Source organism: Astyanax mexicanus, chromosome 10, assembly GCF_023375975.1.
Source record: "Astyanax mexicanus isolate ESR-SI-001 chromosome 10, AstMex3_surface, whole genome shotgun sequence".
Lineage (NCBI taxonomy): Eukaryota > Metazoa > Chordata > Actinopteri > Characiformes > Acestrorhamphidae > Astyanax > Astyanax mexicanus.
In genome coordinates, this window is record NC_064417.1 from 20,642,965 (window position 1) to 20,666,021 (window position 23,057).

General features: G+C 37.7%; 1 protein-coding gene across 2 annotated transcripts; it reads right to left on the reverse strand.

The window, feature by feature from the left end:
• Positions 1-7,882: 7,882 nt before the first annotated feature.
• Positions 7,883-22,398, reverse strand: LOC111188817 (uncharacterized). Of its 2 annotated transcripts, XM_049483788.1 has the most exons (11): positions 22,236-22,398; positions 18,224-18,416; positions 18,014-18,122; positions 17,840-17,931; positions 14,769-14,822; positions 14,100-14,138; positions 13,960-14,022; positions 13,102-13,143; positions 12,670-12,905; positions 11,402-11,561; positions 7,883-8,135 (listed from the first exon to the last, which is right to left on the reverse strand). In XM_049483788.1, the coding sequence occupies exons 1-11, from the start codon at positions 22,335-22,337 to the stop codon at positions 8,020-8,022; spliced, it is 1,206 nt and encodes a 401-aa protein (XP_049339745.1). In that variant the 5' UTR covers positions 22,338-22,398; the 3' UTR covers positions 7,883-8,019. The 2 variants fall into 2 exon arrangements, with proteins under 2 accessions (XP_049339745.1, XP_049339746.1); XM_049483789.1 differs by lacking the exon at positions 22,236-22,398 and having other exon boundaries at positions 18,224-19,165.
• Positions 22,399-23,057: the final 659 nt, after the last annotated feature.

Consider the following 23,057-nt stretch of genomic DNA (forward strand, 5'->3'; position numbering starts at 1 on the left):
TCCATCTTGGAGAGGCAGATCTGTTTGTGTGTTTTACTTTCATTTTTATATACTTTTGCCATATCCAGATATAATCCTAAAACTCATGGATGTATTTAGTAACCAGGTTCAGGGTCTTTTTTAATAAGCTACAGTAATGTGTAAAAAGTCAGTGATTTTTCATGTCCATCTAAGCCAATAAACATTTAGGAAGCTTTATTTTTGCCCGGGCACGCATTACAAAAGCTACGACTCACATAAGCTGGTGTACCCAATCTCACATTACTATGACTCAAGAGGCCAAGACCTATTGCAGCTTGCTTCGGTACGAGTGGGCAACAAAGGCGACAAAATAGGCCAAGAAGCCGAGCCACTCGCAAACAGATACATAAATTAGCAGGAGAAAATGCAATTCAATTTCCAGAGGCTAGTCGATGCAACGTCTTTTCCCCCACCCGCCTTAATTAAAAAGCAGTCAGCTGGAGAGCAGCCGTGGAGGCAGAACACCCCCTGCTTTTCATCATCTCTCCGGCGAGCGGTGGCAAAAACTCCGGCGAGAACGCGGCGGGCCCGGCTAACAAGGCTGAAGGAAGCTTCTCTTCCACAGCTCCGCTCCCTGTCTCTCCAAACGCAGGGCTTAAGCCCCTAATAAGACGACTGCAAGCGAACCAAAGGCAAAAGCGCTGCTCAGGCAGGCCGTCGTCTATTCTGGCCACTGAGCTCGCTTCCTTTCATCCGTTGTGGCTGAGCATGTGTAAACAAATGGGTGTCAGACACAACTACAGCAGAGTCAGAAAAACAAAATCCCTCGCCTCTCTCAGTCCCTAATGACTCAGTATTATTCTGACACTCGCTTGCTTTTCTCCTCTCTTCTCTCTCTCTCTCTCTTTCTCTCTTTTTTAAGGATTCTAGTTGGGGCTCTTGAACACTGAGACCATTTACACATGGAAAAGCTCCTTTTGTGAGATTCAGGAGGGCTCACTGCCAACAAACCAAAACTAGGAACTTTTTTTTTTTCAGAATGTAGGGTAGAATTAAGAAATCCTGTGTCATATAGATGTCAAATTAATCAATCAATCAAGACATTTTTTCCCAGTTGAATAAAACAGATGCAATATTTAACCATAGTGGACCCTTTAAACCAAGTCGGGCATGTTATATATATGGGTCTAGAAGCTCTGATAAATTTCCACTCTTTTTCTCTGCTCCCTGTCTGATTGTGCTCTCTTTTTATGTCCCTCCATCACATGAGTGTTCATTAGTGAGATAAGCTAGCTGCAGTGTACAGTTATTTGTATACATGAACAAACTAGTATGCACCTAGACATGCTTAAACAACTGCTTCGGTACGAGTGGGCAACAATAAAAAAACTAGTGAAAATCCCTAATGACTCTCAGTCCCTAATGACACTCGCTTGCTTTTCTGTTCTTTCTCTTCCTTTTTTAAGAATTCTAGTTGGGGCACTTGAACACTGAAACCATTTAAACATGGAAAAGCTCCTTTTTCTCTGTCTTGTGAGATTCACGATGATTTACTGCCAACAAGCCTGCACAAAGATTGGTGTTAAAGGACCATCCCATCCCAATGTTCATCACACATCTGGGAGCACAAATGCACCAAACAGTTCTGGGAGAACAATGCATTGCTCTATTTCAAACAATCTTTGAATTTGGCATGTCAGAATGTCTAATCTTTGTAAAGACTGATGATTTATACAAACTGGGCACTTGAACTAGGTAAAGGATTGTATATGGCGAGTATAAGAATATAGTTTAGTAAAGGGAAGTATACTGTTTGATATTTTAGGGAGTATAGAGATTATGGGGTAGTATTGGGGAGTATTTTGTAAGATAATGTAAAGATTAGAGGCTAATGGGGTAAGTGTCATAGCAATGCATTACTGTGTATACTCTATATAACAAGCAATAAGAATGATACTATAAAGAAATTATATTATTAATGGTATTATTCATGATACATTGAAGGTACTTACAGTATTGCTTTATACATCATTGTTTATTTGAAAATCCCACTGACAGTTTAGTGTTATTCCAAATTTTCCACATCATCCATTTTTTTGTTTTTTTGTTTGTTTTGTTTTTTGAATGTTCTTTTAAATTTTGCCTTTTTTATCAAAAACTAGATGAATATTGTTGCTTTGAAATTAAAATTTCATCATTCCATTTATTGATAAAGGGATAAGGGGACATTGTTGTGCCTTTCACAACATTTGGTTTCATCACGGATGATGAAATTAAGAGTTCATCCAAGAAACGGTCCTGTCTAAAAGTCATTCACTGGGCTTTCACAAAAAAGTGATGGCAATAGGCCTAGACAACCCCATTCTGTTTCTCTAAGGACATCATCACACCCCGGTCAGCAGGCGTTCCAAACCTCTGCAGACCTGCCAAACGCAGGTGTTAGACCTGACAGAGGGAACACCGTGGTCCTGAAGTGCCCCACTGAGCAACCATTCATCTAAAACATGGCTCTGGGCCCTGAGAGCTGCCATGAGGAACCTGGTGCAATTTCTACTGGCCTGTCCTGCAGGGGGAGAGCCGTAGCCTCTGGGATCGGAATTGTCAGAACGGCCCAGTCGGACTGTTTGTATGCAGGCTGGGGTTCGACATGAAGCTGTCTGCTAAAATAGACGGGGGCCACGGGACCAGGGTGGAGGATCTGCTGCAAGGTAATGAGAGCTCCACAGGTTCAATCCTGCAGGTCAGGAGGGGGTTAGCCGGGGATGGCTGTAATTACATGGACTTGCTGCTGGAAGTCTAGAAACCAGCATGGGATAGCCCTGGCGTCAGGTGACTCACGAAGCATAGAAATAGCACCAGATAATTTCCTTTATTTGCATAATAGAAGTGACTTGTTAAAGCGTTGATTGAAATTGGTACCCATGTGCTAATGTCCAAAGCCCTTTGGCTCAGGTTCATGCTGTGCATTGCTATGCAATGATGAACTAAAGGCATGTGCAATGATTAGAGAAAAATGTTAACCACTTAACCCTTTTATGCTCAACGTGGGTCAAAAGTGACCTTTCCATTTTTTCCAGATTTCATATTATATATCTTTGCAAAAAAATAATTTAACCATTAGGTATTCAAGGCAATGGTCAATTAACATATTCATACATCCTTTATTTCATCCATTTTTCCTTTCTTACTTTTTAAATAAATGTATCACTACCTCTCTAATGCACAACATGGGTCAAAAATGACCCACATTCATTTTATGTTACTTCAGGTATGGCTGATGGTTTCTATGATCTAACTTTGAAATAAATGCATAATTAATCAGTTTCTATTCCAAGTATGCAGTAAATATCTGTTTTTTCAGCACAAAACTTATTTTTTATTTTACTTTCTTATTTTATGATTAGACGACAATAGTAAAAGATAACTAGACATAATATTTGATTAAGATTTGATTTAGGTTAGCTTACTGTCAGAAAGTTACATGTAATTATTATTAGCTAACTATAAGCTGTTGACATATTCTCTTTGACATATACTACATAGTACATTGGTAGGCTATTTAACAAAGTAGTTAGCTTAGCTACAGTGTAAATTTGCAATAATAAAAATATTGGTAATATGACAAAAACTGAAATAGATTTCATTAGTTAAAAAAAAAATAACTGCTTAAACAAAGGTAATTGATGAAGATAATCAAAATAGCAAAAGAAACAAATACAAAATAAAATAGCTAGCTAGCTCATAATAATTACTTATAACTTTTTAACGTTATATTAATGTTATTAATATATCAAACTTCCTCTGCCTATACATTCTTCATTTGGGTTGCATCAAAGGGTTAATATAGTAAAAAATATGGGTGGGGCATGTTGAGTTGCTATTAATGTCTTTATTACATAAGACACACACACACACACAGACACTCTAATTGTTTGTGATAGCAACACAGTCTCACAACGAAAATGTCGCTGGGTTGACTTTCTCAAAAGCACCGCTCAAACGTCTACCCATCCACGTATGAAGGCCATTCGGATTCTGCGTCATCACCCTGCCTTCGCGTCCTCTGTGTGTGCTGGTAAGTTAATATTTTGCCATAATTAATGTTTAATTACTTTATTAACAGAATATATGTATTCAGTGGTTGCACCGTGTGTATGATGGGGCTCTATCAGACTACATTGTGGTGTGTAAAAGCCGTAAACTAACTGGGCAACGGGGATAAACAGGGCTGGCAGCAGACGCTGGTGCTGGGCTTGTATCAGCAGTAAGCTAGCTATGCTAGCGTTAGCTTAGCTAACTACTTACAGTAAATAATTTAAACAGTTTTATTGCGCTATATTGTGACAAAAATGTGGGAATTTACCTGAGAACAGTTGGAATTAGCAACTATTAGTCTCATATTGGCCGTAGTCAGCTAGTTATCTAGCTAGCTAACCAAATAGTTTGGCTAGGATCCCAGAAGCTAGATATCTTTATAGCACCATGCTAACTAGCTTGCTGTACAGCACTAGAGTAACTAACTATTTTTACAGCACCAGGGTGGGTAGCTAGTGTAGCCCTGTTTAATTTTCAAATGATGTAAATTAAGGGAATTCTAAAAACAAGTTCGTTTGTATAATAGTTTAATTGTGCTCACCCACGTTATTAAATAATTGTCCTTACTCATGTTAAAAAACTTCTGTTTTTATGAAGCAAGATTATTGGTTATTTTTCCTGTCAGTCAGAGTAGTAGGTGAGGCTAGCAGCTGCATTGTGAGCAGCAGGGAGGCAGCAGGAGAGAGTGAGCTAAGCAGAGTCAGCCATGGGGCACAGAGGCTGCTCAAAATAAGTCCAAAATGTGGCTAACGGCCAGTTTAAACCACTTTCACATGTAGAGAAGCTTTGTCAATTTAGTAAATCTTTACACTGTTGTTTGTAAGCTAGTCAAAATGGTGTATGTTTGGTTGCTTTGAACCATGCTAGCTAACTCAGTAACAACAAAAATGACGTGTAGCTGCTTTTGTGCTTAAAATATGGTTAAACATTTGCCTAGCTAAGCTCAATTATGTAAACACAGGACACGGACAGTGTTTCTGACGAGCCCAGTGAGCTGCATAGAGCTTGAGTGCTGACGAGGGAGCTGTTTCATGACTTCTTGGCTGTTTCACCATTCCATGAGCCTCACTTTTATCCCAAACTACTACTAGACTCCCTAAACTACTACTAGACTGCCTACACTACTGCCAGACTGCGTAAACTACTACTTCGCTGATTCTACATCAACCTGCTCTCACCAGAGACCAAAAACATTCCCTAGAGGTCGTGAGTAGTGAGTGTGCACAAACCTATATTTTATTTTGCTTACTCTAAGTAAGTGAAGCGGCTATTCAAGTTTTTTAAGCCTCACCGTACCCAAGCCACAACTTTTGCAACTTTTAGTTTCTTTTATTTTCTTTTTTTTTTTTTGAGTGTGTGCGAGTGTGCGTGTGTGATTTCGATAATATTTTGGGTTAAATTATTGTTAATTAGTATATTGGACAATCTATAACACACTACTTCTAAAATCTCATTTATTTTATTTCTCATTTAAAACTGATACCTGATATTCTAAATTCATACAATAATCTGAGTAAAAAGTAGGGTAGCTAAACATTAAAACTATTTTTTGTGATTACTAGACTGTTCATTTCATTAAGTACTGGTTATTTATGTATTTATATTTTTTATTTTTATTTTTGAATAATCTCCATTAGACATAGCTGAGTGTGTGAAATGAAGAGGGTTCTGATAATAGAGTATACTAAGTTTACCTATTTTTGTTTATACAAATTTGAAATACATTATTCTGTACCAATATTCACTGGGACCCAGTGATTTATTACATATTACTTTAATACATAGGTGGTTAGGCAGGGTGTTACACTAGCTTTGCAGCACAGGGTGGGTAGCTAGCTGTACAGCACCAGGGTGGGTGGGTAGCTAGCTGTACAGCACCAGGGTGGTGGTCTGATGCTGGAACCTGGTTTGCTACTGGCTGGAAGGCTGATGCTGGAACCTGGCTTGCTACTGGTTGGAAGGCTGATGCAGGAACCTGGCTTGCTACTGGCTGGAAGGCTGATGCTGGAACCTGGTTTGCTACTGGCTGGAAGGCTGATGCTGGAACCTGCCCAGATAGCAAAATTACATTGATTCAACATTGAACTGCCATCAGGAATAATATTGAATCAACATTGATTTCTGATGTTGATTCAGCGTTGGAACTGCTCGTTATGTCTAACATTGAATAAATGTTGAATAAACAACTGAGGCCAACCCAAAATCAACGCTCATTCAACATTGAATTACTGCTAGGAATAATCATTGAATCAACATTGATTTCTGATGTTGATTTAGCATTGAAACTGCTTGTTATGTCTGACATTGAATAAATGTTGAATAAACAACTGAGGCCAACCCAAAATCAACCCTCATTCAACATTGAATTACTGCTAGGAATAATCATTGAATCAACATTGATTTCTGATGTTGATTTAGCATTGAAACTGCTCATTATGTCTGACATTGAATTAATGTTGAATAAACAACCATGGCCAATCCAAAATCAATTTTCAATCAAAAGCTAAATGCAGTAAAAATTATTACAAACTTGTAGTTGATTCAATATTGATTCAAACAACTTAATATATAAAATGACCCTTTACTCCACAAAATAAAACTCAAAGCATAATTAAATTTAGTTACATTACTTTATTTCACAAAATTACTTAGCAATAAAACATTTTGAATTGATTTACTTGTTTAGGGTACAACCCATACTGGTTATGACAACAAACTTTTTTTGCAGTAAACAGCAACGTGAAAATGGCAAAAACCAACCAAACTTAAACAAATTTATATAACGTAATAAAACAAATGAACCTTTGTGTTTTGTATGGCGTCACATCGATGTCAAGAGTCAGGGGCGCAAAAATAACAGGTGAAAAAAATTAACCAGCGTATTTTTATGTTTTGCGTGTGTAATTAATTTCTCATGAGCACAAATGTGAAACTCGTGATCAAAAAAAAAAAAGCGTGTGCGCGCTGAACAGCTTAATTTTTCTCTTCTTGGGTGTTTTTTCCTCTCGAATTCACAGTTCTCCTCGGGTGCCATGCAAATTACCTGCAGCTACAGTTTTTGCTCAAGTGAGTTTTTTGCGCACAAGTTTTGAAAGGGGTGGCTTTGACAGTTTGGGGGCGGGGTCAGGGTCGCCCTCCTCAGCGAATGCTATTGGCCGATATCTCCAGGGTTCGTGACGGACCGCCTACCTCCACGAGGGAGGAGACAGAAGGACAGCAGGAGAGTTAGCTAACTGGCTATGCTAACATCCAAACATCTCTGGCGCGCCGGCTCTGTCTGCACGGGTTAGCATCAGAAGCGACCAGCTCTCTGAGCAAACAGCACTACAGCACTGAAGCCGGACAGACAATGCCAGAAAGTCTGGTCGCTCCTGGCACTAACCTGTGCAGACAGAGCCGGCGCGCCAGAGATGTTTGGATGTTAGCATAGCCAGTTAGCTAACTCTCCTGCCGTCCTTCTGCCCCCGCCCTCCTCCGGCTCATGGAGGTAGGCGGGCAGTCACGAACCCTGGAGATATCGGCCAATAGCATTCGCTGAGTGAGGCGACCCTGACCCCGCCCCCAAACTGTCAAAACCACCCCTTTCAAAACTCCAGTGCAAAAAAAACTCACTTAAGCGAAAACTGCAGCTGCAGGTAATTTGAATGGCACCCGAGGAGAACTGTGAATTCGAAAGGAAAAAAACACTCAAGAGGAGAAAAATAAAGCTTGAGAACAATATTCTGTTCAGCGTGCACACAATTCCCCCCTTTTTTTTGCTCACGAGTTTCACATTTGTGCTCACGAGAAGTTTATTTACACACCCAAAATGTAAAAACACGCTGGTTAATTTTTTTACCTGTTATTTTTGTACCCCCGACTGTTTATATTGATGTGATGCCATAGTTGTGTGTTACAAAAAAACAACAACAAAAAAAACTTAAAGCAGTTAGAAAAAAATGTTACAATATATATTTTTTTTTTTTACATTTTCTTTCTGGGAAGGCCACCTTCTCTTTCTGGAGCATAGCGCAGCCACTTCATTATGACATCTGCAAATGTCATCAATGTTAAATCTTGATGTTGACGGCGGGCTGCAGCTAAAAACAGACAATAAAAAAAAAATTATATATATATATATATATAAAAAACTTTCAGGTCACCATCAAAAGCACTTCAGCCATTCATTTAAATACCAAATAGACCACTATATTTGGGTACAACCATAGACTGTATATAGCTGGACAGAGCATCGTCTCTTAAAAGTGAAGCCACCACAGGTCGGGCGCCCCCTGCTGTTCGGCTGCAGAAAGCTGTGTAACCCCACCCATCCCCATAGGTTTCAATGGCAAAACAGACAACTTTCAATCACGTTTTTTTCTAATATACTGTAATTCTACCTCCATTATTTAAATGCAACAGCTAGTGTAACCTCTGCTTATATTGTCAAATTTTTATAATCCCACAGAATTCGGTTTTAAAAATATTATTCAGGTGTGGTTATTGTAAAAGGGCTGCTTATGGGCGGGACCAATAACAGACCGTCAGCTCCGCTCCGCCCCGCAGCCTGTGACCTCGAGGCAGCCCTCAGGGGCGGGGTTATTTAAATGAGTAGGTTGCTATCCACTGTCTTTCTCCCTCCTCTGGTCTCTACTGCGCATAATCAGGTGGCAGGATCGCCAACATGGCGGAAGATTTTGGCTTCATTTTCATTGAATGAATGGGAACAGAGACACGGCGTCCATCTTTTTTTACAGTCTCTGGGTACAACAAACTATACTGTGAAATTAAATAAAACAAATAAGTTTCATATACCATAAGAGTATACCGGCAGTGTTGGTGGTTATACAGTATCAGTTAGTTTGCTACTCTTAACAAAGAAATTACAGCTAAATATTTTATAATCACTTCGGTTTCAATTAATAAAAACTGTTACATGTGTTGCTCTTACTTATTTAATCATTATTTAAATGATTAAATAACCAAAATGTAAATGATTCCTAGCCTGTTTTCCATTTTGCCATGCCTTAGCTGACTGTCGGCATGTCACATGACAAAACACAGCTCAGGCGTCAGCCGCAATTTACTTTTCCCCTGCTAGAATAGAATTTTTGAACAAGATTCTGGGTATTAATGTCTTAATTCATAATGCTTTATCTCCTGATTTTCAAAACATCAAAAAAATCTGATCATAACTTTTTATGGGGACCTATCTCCTAGCTCTCAATACATCACAACAATCTAACCATCAGGTATCAGTTAATAATCTGACTGTATACATTTTTACTGTGATTTTTTTTTAAATAATCATCCTGTGAACATGACATTAAAGGCAATATAATGTGTGTGTTAAAATGTTGTCATATCCCATAGGGCTTTATGGATTCGCAAAATTTCCCAAATCTGACAGTCAGGTATAAGTCCTAATTATATAATTCCTGAAAAAGAACTGCTGATTATACCACAGTTAATATTGGGTGACCCCTGTCAGTCAAAGGCCTTTTAGTAACATATAACATTTAAAAGTGTAAAATCTTGTTATTTTGAATTTATAATTATTCTTTTATGTTTCTTAGTTTAGGAACCTTTCTCACATTCTCCCAACCACAATCATTCCCAGCACTCCACTAACACCAACAGTTACAGTGGTGTTTTAACTAAGGAAGATTCTAGGGCAGGGGTTTTTAATTAGTAATCATTTTTTTTTGTTTTTCAAGGTCCAGTTACAGGGTAAAATAAAATGCACACTTATTCTATCCACTGACAATTCATGTAGGATAATAATAATCTTATATATAATCTTCTTTAGGATTTATATAGTTAGCTTGAATCCTAAATGTCTGATTTTTTTAGATGTTTTGAAAATCAGAAGATAAAGGCTTAATGGGACATCAGTACAATCTGAGATTAATACAATGAGACAATAATACTGCATCCTATTCAAAAATGCTATTTGCCATGAAAAAAAAAAGAGTCATTCACTGGACACTGGAGTGTTTTGGTTCCTGCTATAGGCCACTGAAGTCGGGTCGTCATTTTGTAGTCAGCGTCATGATGTTTATGCCCATATTTGGGGTTTCGTGTCTAAGCAGTCCATGTAAACGGCGAATTTGAATGGTCTTTCAAAAACTGGTCTCTGTCACATTCTGTGGTTAGTAAATATGTTCAGAACCCTGTACGTTTTATTCTGCGTACATTTACCTCCTAAATATCACTGGATCCTCTGAATTTCGAGATTGTTTAAGGGGAGTAATCAGAAAAATGCTAGATTTAAGCTAATGCTTATCTGACGTCACAGCACAGTGGCTGGAAATGACCTCGGACTGGATTCTGCACAACAACAGCGAACTCCGGTCAGATCACATTTTGGATTATTATGCTTCTTAACAGAGGATCATTAAAGCATTTAAACAGGTGAAAACTCTTTCAGTAATGTTGAGCAGTGTGATGTTGAGCGGTGTGATGTTGAACGCGGTGTGATGTTGAGCGGTGTGATGTTGAGCGGTGTGATGTTGAACGCGGTGTGATGTTGAGCGGTGTGATGTTGAGCGGTGTGATGTTGAGCGGTGTGATGTTGAGCGGTGTGATTTTGAGCGGTGTGATTTTGAGCGGTGTGATGTTGAGCGGTGTGATGTTGAGCGGTGTGATGTTGAGCGGTGTGATGTTGAGCGGTGTGATGTTGAGCGGTGTGATGTTGAGCGGTGTGATTTTGAGCGGTGTGATTTTGAGCGGTGTGATGTTGAGCGGTGTGATGTTGAGCGGTGTGATGTTGAGCGGTGTGACGTTGAGCGATGTGTTGTTGAGCGGTGTGACGTTGAGCGGTGTGACGTTGAGCGGTGTGACGTTGAGCGGTGTGACGTTGAGCGATGTGTTGTTGAGCGGTGTGATGTTGAGCGGTGTGATTTTGAGCAGTGTAGTCTGTGTTAGAGCTTTAAAGGGCAGATAATAAGAGAAAGTGGCTCTCAGTTCAGCAGCGCTTTCCCGGAGGGTTTAGTATTTAACTACGGTCATTAGTTTATGCTAAATAAAACACCTGACCCAAATAATCAACTAACAACTAATTAATCAATTAATTAACTCACTACCTGCCCTCACTGAGGTGACAACGAACCAGAAACACCAATTTATTTCACTGCATAATAAAGATGTTAAAACGTGTTACAGCTGGTTCTGGAGAATCACTGAACTGTTTTAGTGATTTTGCACAAGAAATGAAAGTAGACTGTTGACTGGGTGTAAGACAGCGATGTGCCTTGCATAGGGCGTGCGATAGGGCCCCAAGTGTTAAGTTTTTCAAATATTTTTTTCCAAGGAACTATAATTTACAAAGATAAATTAAGAGAAGATGACAACTGTAAAGACCTACCAAATATGCAGTCTCTCAGAAGGGTGTCTTTGAATGGCCTTTTGCATCCTTTCCCAGCCCAATTAAAGTGACAGGCCAACTCGTTTGTCAGTGATGACTGCAAAATGCGGCGTATTGTTGTCTCTGGTGTTCCACCACCCACAGCAGCAAACTTGGATACCTACAAGAAACATTTTTAATTAGCTTTGGTTTATTAAGTTTTTAATACCCTCTTTCACACTACATGATTTAAGCCTGGTTTTCGTCAACCACCTTTTGTTGCTCGCCGACAAAACTCTGTTCATGGGTAAATTAGCGACCAGTCAGCACTTGGTCAGTGATGTGAGCTGTTGGCGATGCCCAGCAGATATCTAGCATATTATATATCTAGGCAAGTTGGTGACAAAGAGTGAAAACATTGACTACATATAGCTAATGGGATCGTGTAAAAAGAGAACCATGTAACCACTGACCCAATTCCTCTAGCACACTGAGGCAGTTCTATGTTCATTGATAAATATTCCTATGACGTCAAAATAGGTTCACACATTTTGAGATCCAAAAGTATAATCCATAATCAATAAATACAAAATGTTGGTCTTGCTTTCAGTTAGAGAACTTTCTTGCTTTTAGTTTTGACCCCGTTTTTAATGGGTGGGGACTAGTTGACCATTGGCTGCTGGAAATAAAACCCTCCCATAAAGGTTTATTTATTTATAGCAGCCAATGACTAGACCCCATCCATCTGTAAAAACAGGGTCAAAATTGAGACATAACTGTGAAAAAAACAACTGCAAACAAAGTGAAGGTAAAACACAAAACATAATTCAATATTAAATATTCTGTTTACAAACATTATTAATAAATCTTGATATAATTTTTTTTTTTTTTTTTCATGTTCATGGATTATACCTTTGGTTCTTGACTGCCATATATTCCTCTAGCTCCCTCAGTCCCTGCTACTCTTTCCCTTTTATTCATACTTTTGCTTCAATTCAGTGCAGTAGCAACTTGTAATGATGAAGATAAAGTATCTCTGAGCTGGAAAAATTAAAAAGTGCATACAGAGATTCATTGAATGTTTTTCCATGGTTAAGGGCAGCTGCATCCAAGTCTTACATCACATAACGCAAGGCAGACAAGTGGATACTTTTGGCAATGTAGTGTATCTCTGTGTATTATGCATTTTCTATTCTGACAATGTAAACTTACAAAACCTTTGTGTTACTTTACTATTGAACATACAATAAAATGAGGTCTTATTATGATAGTTACTGATAAGTACTTACGGTTTTGCGACGGACTGATTCAGTCTGAAGGTGTCTTTCTGCCTCCTCAAAATCCTCCACAGTCTTTAAGGGCAGACATAAAGCAGCACCAGGTGATTCCACACTCTCATACTGTGTTCCAATGCATTCCTTTATTTCTCCAACATCTTTCTGCAGTTTAAGGATCTCCTTTCTATTTTCTTTTATATCCTCACGTATATTAACCAACATGGTCATCATCTTGTCAACTGCTATGTCTGAAACATAGTAACAAAACAAGATTACGAAATATCCAAAATAACCAGTAGTGGCCAGCAGTCACTTGCTTTGACTCTTGATGTACCATTACCTCACAGAGACACCAGGCAGGCTAAGCTTTTTAACATAAGCTAATATTGTTAAAATCTATAATCTTTAAATCTTTAAACTCGGATTTAAAAACAAGTATCATACCTTTCAGGGCTTGCATCGAGTCTGGCCTTGTCGGATCTGCTCCTTCAAGAGAAGATCACATTGATGAACAATAGTTAAAGGGTAAAACTGTGATTAAATAATGAATTTAACTAACATGCTGTTTTCAATAATTCAACAAAAACTGGTAAACCAAAATGCAGGTTGGATAAAACTGTTGTGGCTTTAAAAGAAATATCTAAAATAGCCACTGACCGTATCTTAAGCTGGACAGCACATTGTCTCACATCCACTACATTTCTGGCATCTTTGCTGCCCATCCTCATAAGTTTTAATCGCAAAACATCTACTTTTCAATCATGTTTTTCTCCTCTAAACCATATTTCTGTCTTCAGTGTCTAATTCCATCATCTTTCCATGTACTAGTATCACTACATCTTTTTTAAAATATAAAAAAAATGCTTTTCTGTTCTATTTTTAAAAGTTGTGGTCATCATATGAAGTTGGGGATACACTTAGGGAATAAAGTGACTGAGAGCCTTGGCTGGAAACATTTTCTTCCTTACATGGAGCAGGCAACCTGCAAGCTAGTTGGTGGATCATAGCAATTATTATTTAGTATTTCTATAACCTGAGGTCACATTAACCGACACTCTTTTTACGGTCTGGACCAAGTGCAAATAATGTTTAAAATATCTTTAATATTCAACAGTGTGTGATGCCCCTTTCTCTGCAGCTCAGGGTTTTAACTGTATATTCTATAGGGTGACTGGAAATGGAACCAGGACATCAATCTTTTTGATCATTGATCTGGGCAAATAAAATGTTACTATCCATTTCCCTAATACTCATTTTGATGTTTTCATGTTACTGAAACATAATAATTTGTTATTTACTTACCATTTCTTTCATATTCTGTTACTTGCAGTGTATGGTACACTGGGCTGCTGCTGCTTTGGAAGTCTAACATGACAAACAAAAGGTCATTAAGTACCTCCTAAAACCTTTAAATTAACATTTAATTAATTAAGGTCACTAACCAGTAAAACACTGCTCAGACAATTGAACTGAACCCAAACCTGCAAAGAAAAAGGGTAAATCAGTTTATATTACATTTAATTCTGTAATTTCTGTTTTTGCCTAATCACTTGTACTTAATTTCTGCAATTCATAAATACTTAAAGATATGATTTTCTTGATTATTCATTATTTTTAAAGAAGTAAAATTACAGCTTCAGAATCACAACACCACTCTACTGACTTGTAATAAGCAAAGAATCTGACATTCACTAATGTTCTTGTATCTGGATTTTGTTCTTAACTAAGAACAGACTGCAAGAACACAGATCAGTTTGATTAAATTATAGTATTTTTAATGTATACATATATACATCATATTCTTTTTAATCAGCAGGGCGCTTTATTGCTCCATTAATGGCCCTAATTCTCATGTGATCCAGTACCAAATCCAGTACCCCCGCATGTGCAGGTATTTTCCACCTTGGGCTTTTTAGCCACTGGGACATTTCAGCGGATGTAGGCAGACCAGGAGGGCATATCGCAGCCATCTATCAGCCATGCTCTTCCATGGGTTAAGAACGCTAGGCTAATTTGTGGGGGGGAAAATCTTAAGAAGATATTGGTGAATGAGGCCCAATCCCGTCTGGATAGGGCTTTAGCTAATCATAAACAATAGTTGTCCAACTTACTGCTTTGATGTGGAAATGATTTAAGGACCTGTCCTGGTCCTCTGCCGAAGAGCTCTAAAAAGAACATAAAGAGTCTTAAAATAATAAATAAAAATATTTTAAATGCACATACTAGATAGATAAAGAACAAAAATCTGTCATATCAGACACAAAAAAGACAAAAAAAAAGATCACACTCATTTTCTTATATTTACACGTTAGGGATGTCCAATGAAAGTGTTAGTTTAAATTGATTGTTTAATTACAGAACAAAATAATGCATGTTTGATTCTAGGGCTGGACCCGAATATTCGGGTATTCGGATATTTGTTCGTTGAGTAGGTATTCGGTTTTTAATTTTGGTATTCGGATATTAATTTTTTTCTCCTTTCCAGAGCTCCACCTCACATCGGTTACAAAAGCCTGGCCTACAAAAATGATGTCTGAACGAATTTCCTCTTATCTAATATAATTTAAAATGGTTTAAAAATATAAAATTATTTCTAAGCAAACGAAATATTTAATATTGAGCTTATAGCCCAAGTGCAAAAATACAAAATCAGTAATAAGACTATGCCCTGCACAATCCTTAAACCGAAATAGACCAAGTTCAATAACGTCATTAACAATGACTTTCCTCTACTCTAATATAATTTAACATGGTTTAAAAATATAAAATAATTTCTAATATAATTAACAATGTTTAAGAATATAAAATACTTCCTGAACAAACGTTTTTTTTGTTTGTTTTTTTAAGCAAATAGCCTAAGTGTGAAAACACAAACAGCAATTTACTGGGCTGGCTTGCGCAGCGGAGAAACCGTGCAGCAGCAGCCTCCTAGCCTGCTTACGCAGCGGATAAGCCGCGGTGTGGGGAAGCAGAAATTCCGGGATGAAAACACATAGAAATCTGGGCTAAAAACACAGAAAAAATATGGGGTGAAAACACAAAAATCCGGGATAAAAACTCCAAAAATCCAGGGTGAATATGTCTCGTCGGTCAGAGCAAATTGAACATTTTTCAGTGGATTAAAGGGGCCGTGATTTGCTTTTTTTTTTTTTTTTTTACCTCTTTTTTTAAAAACGAATATTCGAATATTCGCTTCGAATCAGTGCCGAATATCCAGAGCTCAAAAAACGCTATTCGGGCCAGCCCTATTTGATTCCCTTTGACCAGTAATATCATAACACTTCCGGTTACTAGAATGTAATGGAGGAAAACAAAACAGTGTAAAGCGACCAGTGTAGAACAACAGCACTACTCAGCATCCTTAATGCATTACTGGCAGGCAACATACAAAAAAAGAAGAGGGCACCATTTAACTCTAAGAACATAGGTAGGGTGGTTTGTTGAACAGGGGTGGGTTTCCTGAAGGGTTCATAACGCTAAGAACTTCGTTAACTCGTACTTAAGATTGATCGTTAATTAAAGAGTGTTTCCCAAACCCGTGCGTAACTAAAGTACTATGTAAACTCGCTAGCAGATTAACGAGTGCCCTGACCCAGTCGTTATTCTTAACATTCTACTTAAAAAGCATTCTGCTTGCAGTTCACCAACTTAAACACCAGGGACCGCCAATTTTGAGGGAACAAAAATATTATTTCCGTGGTTGAATCAATTATATTATATTATATTATATTATGTTATATTATATTATATTAAGTTATATTGTATTATATTATATTATATTATATTATATTATATTATATTATATTATGTTATATTATGTTATATTATATTATATTAAGTTATATTGTATTATATTATATTATATTATATTATATTATATTATATTATGTTATATTATGTTATATTATATTATATTAAGTTATATTGTATTATATTATATTATATTATATTATATTATATTATATTATATTATATTGATAACTTTGTCTGTGGCTTGTAGTCTAACTGGGCATATTGGAATTGACCAATCAAACCGTGGTGTCTTTAATCACACCTACACGTATTGTAAAAGGGTATCAGTGAATGTGCAGGTAATATTTAATAATATTTTATAATCAGGTGCTTCTAACCAACATTGTGGGCGTTCATCTGGGCAAACTCTGGGGTGTATTAACTCGCAAATATATAAGTACCAGTCAAAAGTTTGGACACGTCTCATTTAATGTTTTTTTTTTTTTAGTTTTTTTATTTAATTAAATGTCTACATTGTAGATTAATATTAAAACCATGAAAACTATTAATTGACGTATATGGAATTATCTAGTAAACAATCCCCTGACCTAAACTCAACTGAGATGGTGATTTGGGAGGAGCTGGAGCGTGAAGGAAAGCGTGAAGGAAAAGCAGTAATTATTGTTTAGGACCTCCAGGAACTACTTCCTTCAAGACGCTGAGAAAACTATTTCAGGTGACTCTCCCTCATGAAGATAATGAGATTAAAATACCAAGAATGTGCAGATCTGTCCTCAAAGATTTCGGGGGAGGAGTCAACAAAGACGTTCTTTACACTTACTCGTTAATTTTCACTTTGCGAAGCTCTTTGGGAAACACTCGCAGAACTGGCTCGTTCTTTACTTACGTTATTCGTTAGTTTGTTCATTATTCGCTAAGATTTATTGTTTTCGGGAAACCCACCCCAGATCAATTGTGTTAAATAACATTGAGCTTGTCTGACTTAATTTGATCATTCAGCACATTTTCGAAACACGTAAATTTGACTATTTTTTATGGAATTAGTTGCCAACAATATGCTCATGCCTGAATTTCTTTTGGCACAAAGAGTGTTTGAAAAGTAGTTTTAAAGTTAATAAATGTAACTGTTAATACATTGTTCTTATTGGGTTACAACTGCTGCAATGTCAGTCCCCCAGAACCCCTAAATGTTCGTCTTTGTAAAATAGGTGTTTTAAATTAGTTTTTTAAAATAATAGAATAGTAAAATGGTAAAATGTAAAGTTCTAACCATTATCTGCTCTTTCTTACTGCACCATATATGCAGGGCTGACTTCTAATTAGACAAATCAATGTATATTACTGTTACACTGAATAATGCATATGCTCCGACATTGTTTAGTAATGGATAAAATCTGTGAAAATGTATATAAAATAAAAAGGACAGTACCTGGTAACATTACTGGAGGGGGCTTGGCTAATTGTCTCTTTTTTGACTCTCTAGGGTCCTCATCAACATACTCACTGTAACGAGTATTAGTCCTGAACAAAATATTTTTGTTACATGAATGATACAGGATTCCCAGCATACAATAACAAAACACAGAGAAAGTTACAAATGCACCTCATTTTCCTTTTTTTTGGTTCTTCTGTCTCCTCCTCTGACTGCAATTCAGATGTGCAGCATCCTTCTTCAACTAATTTAAGGCGGCTGTGAGCCACTTCATAGGTATCTACAAGAAATAAAACAACAAAATGTATAAAAAAAACTGATACAACTAGAATGATTTTCAAAATTCTCTCAATTACATATAAGCTAAAGTACAGTCCTCACCACATGTTACAAGACACCGCACATTGTCATAAACAGTCCAGTCTTGTCTGGATTGCTCCATCTGTTGGACAGATTTTTGCAGCTTTTGACAATTATAGGGTGGCCACGAACATTTGTCACCCTTGAGCCAGCAGCTTGGGACGACAGCAGTACCCTTGTCCTGGAACTCCACTACGCAAAATTTTTTTTCCATCTGAAATATTATAGAAACTCATAAAATAAGAACTGAATAACTGGTAAACATTTCATATTTGGCCTTTTTCCTCCTGCATCTTTAAAGGAGAATGACGGTGTGAAATGTACTTGGAGTGTAGTATAAACATGATAACCTGTAGGGATCTCTGACTCACCTCTGTTCACCCCAGCTTTCTATGTTTCCACGAATAACAAGGCTAGTAGCGGCACACTTCAATGGTAGAATTCTGATGGCCCTGATATGTAAAACGAGCACTGAGAGCACATTTGCAATTTTAAAACATTTACTTCAAAAATACTTTTTAAATAGACAGTTCCTTGAAGCAGTTCTCTGCATACGGCCATTTTGAGATTAACTCCCAATCCCATTCCGTTCTACATTCTCTTGACATAGAAGAAATTCCAACATGCATAACAGAGCTAGAGTGGATTGGCAGAGTGAATAGAGAGCGCAACTGGATTTGGGAGTTAACCTCAAGATGGCAGCACCCCAGATAATAACTACCTCAAAGTACTGTCTGTATAAACACTTTTTTTAAATAAACTACCTGTGCACTTTCAAAGTTCTCAAGTGCCTCTTTTTAAATGTCAAGTACCTCTAAATTCTACCAATGAAGTGCGGATTTAATTTGAACCTTGTTAATTTTATAGATCAAATAACAGCTGTGTATTAGAATGCTGGGGCAAAAAGAGGTGGGGTACTTGTCAGAGATTTTTACTAGTTAACATGATTCACCACACCCTAAGTCAATTTCACATCAGCGTTCTCCTGTAAAAAAAAAAAAAAACTAAAAAAAAAAAAACTAAAAAAAAAAATGAATGTTCACCCAGAAGTGTTATTTTCCCTATCTTAGTTAAAATTTATGCAGTAAGCCAGGCATGTTTGGACACAGAATGCTTTTTTTCAGAACGGGAGCAGCAAGGCTAATGCTGTCGGAAAGCAAAAATCGTAATGGTCGCAAATTCCATCAAATTTCATCAAGACTGTATCAACCAATCCACAACCTAATCTTGTTTATGGTTTCAGATTTTTTGAGGGCTGCACTAAATCAGTAAACATAAATCGACAATGTCGACTAAAACAAAAATTAGTCAACCAATAATTAATTTGTACTTTGCTACTCTACACAAAGTGCTGGGGACAGAAACACAATGAAAGTGTGTAAAAAGATTACATATTTAATCACAAAATATAACATTCCACATTTAAACATCAGGCATTTAAATTCCATGCCCGCTGTTTTTTTTGTTTAGAAGTGATAGAGAATGCTAGGAACAGGAGCTGCATCCACAGGAAGCAGAGATGGAGGAAGAAATAATTGCTGATTAATCAACTGATAATCAACAGATTAGTGAACAACCAAAATAATCATTAGTTGCAGCCCCATTTACAACATAGCATAACATATAAAAGTGAATAAAACCCCACTGCTACAGGCAGCAACTCCAAACAGAATCTAGGCTGGTAAAATCCTAAAACAGATTCAGACATTTTTGACAGTCAACAGCAGTTTGATATTCTAGTAATATGCTTTGATGGAATTGAAAGGCCTATTCACGTAATTGACCATTAGCAGATGTAGCCTTCTAGCTTTAGTTCAAAAGCAAATTAACTAAATAGAGCCTATTAAGGTAGACATTGAAATCTGGCAGTTGTTCCTAATAAAACTATAATTATTAAGTCCTCAGAAGTTTAGGTGTGTTCTCTACAGATGTCTATTTATGAAGCATAGGAAAGACTACAGAGCCATTATCTACAGGATAAAGAACACACTTTCTTTGTATGACTGAAAGCTTTACCACTGCCAGACTGTCAGATAACTCACGCACCCTGTAACAACCAATATATGCTGAGGTACATGGATACTCAAAGTAAGGTTCACAGTATCTGAATTTATGAAACAGCAGAAAAATATTTCCATTGTCCCGGATGATATTCTTGATCACACCAATCTCACCTGCAACCTCCATGCAATTATTACCAGTCTCAGTGGATAAGCAGAATTCTCTGGAAGTAACCTTTCTGAATTGCTCAGCTTGACAAAACTGAGAAGGTAATGGACCACTGTAATGCAAGCCTGCAACAGTAGCCTCACCTGGAGGCATTTCCACCAAAGCCGGTTTTGCTTCCGATAGTCTTTTAACAACTTGCTGTAACGGCTGGTGCGGTTTGCGTAGGAGGCGTTTAATCTGACACAAATAATTCTCAAAAGGAAACCCTGACACATTGTCAAGTGGACCAAAGTGTCTGTACTCATCGGCTAAGTGAATCAACTGGTGTATAGTGAACACAACTTCATCACTTCCATACAGTTTCCCAAAGTGATGCACAAAAGACACAAGGAGATCATGAGCAAATTTCACCATTTGTTCATTGTTGCCTGGAGACAGGAGTACACGCATGGCAACAGAGAACAGCATAAAATTGTCATAAAGCTCGCTAGGCAGACAATCTCGAAGGACAACAGGGCCAGAGTACAACATGAACTGTCTTAGCTCAGTGGCTTTCCACCGGTCCACCTCAGTCAGGTCCCTTGGCTTGCGTGCAAACTCAACAGGAGTGTGAGGACGTAGCGCTACAAGCTTGCTAGAAATCAAACGGACTACATGAGACTGAACCCTTGTCTTCAAATTTTTGCCTCTCAGCCAGAAGTACAGAAGTTTTCTTGTTACCCCAAGACAGCAAAGATGCATGTAATCTATAGGGAACTGAGAAACCATTTTTACCACACTTGCCAAAGGGCTAGGTTTTTGTTCTAGGTGATGGTCTTCATCAACCATAGCTGCAAAATCAGCATCAGTCCTAGGTTTAACTGCAGTATCAGGAAATGTCATCTTGTTCTTCCAAACACCAGCCTGTGTACATTTATCACAGCCAGAGTAACCATTATGAGCTTTCACGTGCTTGACAAATGCACGAGCTGGAGCATCACACACAAAGGCTGAAAGAAGTACCTGAAAAGATCTGCCACCGTACACAATTCCACTAGTCAGCACATGGGTCAAATCCTTTGTAAATTCCTTCAAGAACTCAAAGACGCTGGCAGGTTTCCCAGCTCCACAGTAAATACCAACCACAAAGGGGGTCCTGGTGTAATCACATTCGAGTAGTCCAAGAATTGGCCAAAACTGTAGCCTTGAACTTTTAAACAAAGGAAGGCCATCAATGTTGAACTGCAGTTTCAGTTTGTTGATACCTGCAGGCAAAACTAGACACTTCAACCTAGAGAGCAACCCTTGTTCTAAACCAAAGTGGTAGTACTGCCCATTTCCCATTTTACGAGTGGGTACATTTGCTGGTGTGCGAAGGAGTGTCCTTCCATCACATGGAAGTTCTGGGTGAAACACCCGCAGAATACACAGGAGTGCTGACAGAGCAACCAGTGAAATTGAAAACTTTGTTGCCCAGTGTTTTAAGCTCATGTACAGCATACTCTCCTTTGGTGTATCTTCATATGAACCACCAGCTGAGTCACTAGAGAAACTGCCAACAACAGCACATGGTTCAGAATCACCATCAGACTCAGCCATGTCATCATTAGCATGGGCAGAGCTGGCTTCACCTGAAGCTGAACTCTGTGTGCATGGCTCAACAGTGTTTGCCCTAGCCAAATTCACAAATGAGGGATCTTCACTCTGGAAGCTTTTGCTCCCATGTGGTACTGTCTTAACAGTTTTTTCAAACTCTTGCAAGATCTCTTTCTCTATCCTGCTTACTTCCTTGTTTATCTTCCGTCTCTTTGACCAGTAAGAAGCCATGCTGTTTCACTGCATCACGCTTCAAGAGTGAGACTTACCTCTGTTCAAGACAACAAACCTGTGAATTTGTATTGTGCATCTCCTTTTCACCACCTGGGGTACAAAAGAAAAAAATGCAATCAAGATTTGTCAAGTCTATATACAAGTCTATATAGTACATTTAGTGAACGAATCACCCAGTGAGTGAACATGAGTGTCAAACCACTTTCAGTATGGTGATGTTGAGCAGTGTCGTGTGTGTTAGAGATTTAACAAGCAGAAAATAAGAGAAAGTTAGCTTTAGTGGTGCTTTGTTCAGGAGCAGTGCTTCCTCACAGGTTAACTATTTAAGGGGTCAGGGGTTTATCCTAATTACAACACTCCTGACCCAAATAATCAACTAACAACTAACTAATCAACTAACTAACTGCCCTTGCTGAGGCGCGCTTTGTGATACAGCAGGAAAAGTTGTTACTCCAGAACCATGGAGTTAACAAACAACCCACCCTATAATTTCCTAGAACAACATTTGTGTTGTTCTAGGAGTAACTTTTAATCAGAAATAATCTCTTTTTTCTGTATTCTGTTTATCATTAGTCACATCCAAGTACAAGTGACTTTACAACCTAAACATGTTACTCCACATTACATTTACTGTTGTTAGAAAAAAATAAGTGTGAAATGTCTGAATTATATACACTACTGTTCAAAAGTTTGGGGTCACTCAAACAATTTTGTGTTTTCCATGAAAAGTCACACTTATTCACCACCATACGTTGTGAAATGAATAGAAAATAGAGTCAAGACATTGACAAAGTTAGAAATAATGATTTGTATTTGAAATAACATTGTTTTTACATCAAACTTTGCTTTCATCAAAGAATCCTCCATTTGCAGCAAT

Excerpts from the sequence above, each read along its gene's own strand:
- LOC111188817 (XM_049483788.1), bottom strand. The coding sequence starts at position 22,337 with ATGTACTATATAGACTTGTATATAGACTTGACAAATCTTGATTGCATT. Across the intron at positions 18,123-18,223 it reads GCGGTGTCTTGTAACATGTG|ATACCTATGAAGTGGCTCAC; the intron begins GTGAGGACTGTA and ends TATTTCTTGTAG. Across the intron at positions 8,136-11,401 it reads TCTGAGAGACTGCATATTTG|CTGCAGCCCGCCGTCAACAT; the intron begins GTAGGTCTTTAC and ends GTCTGTTTTTAG.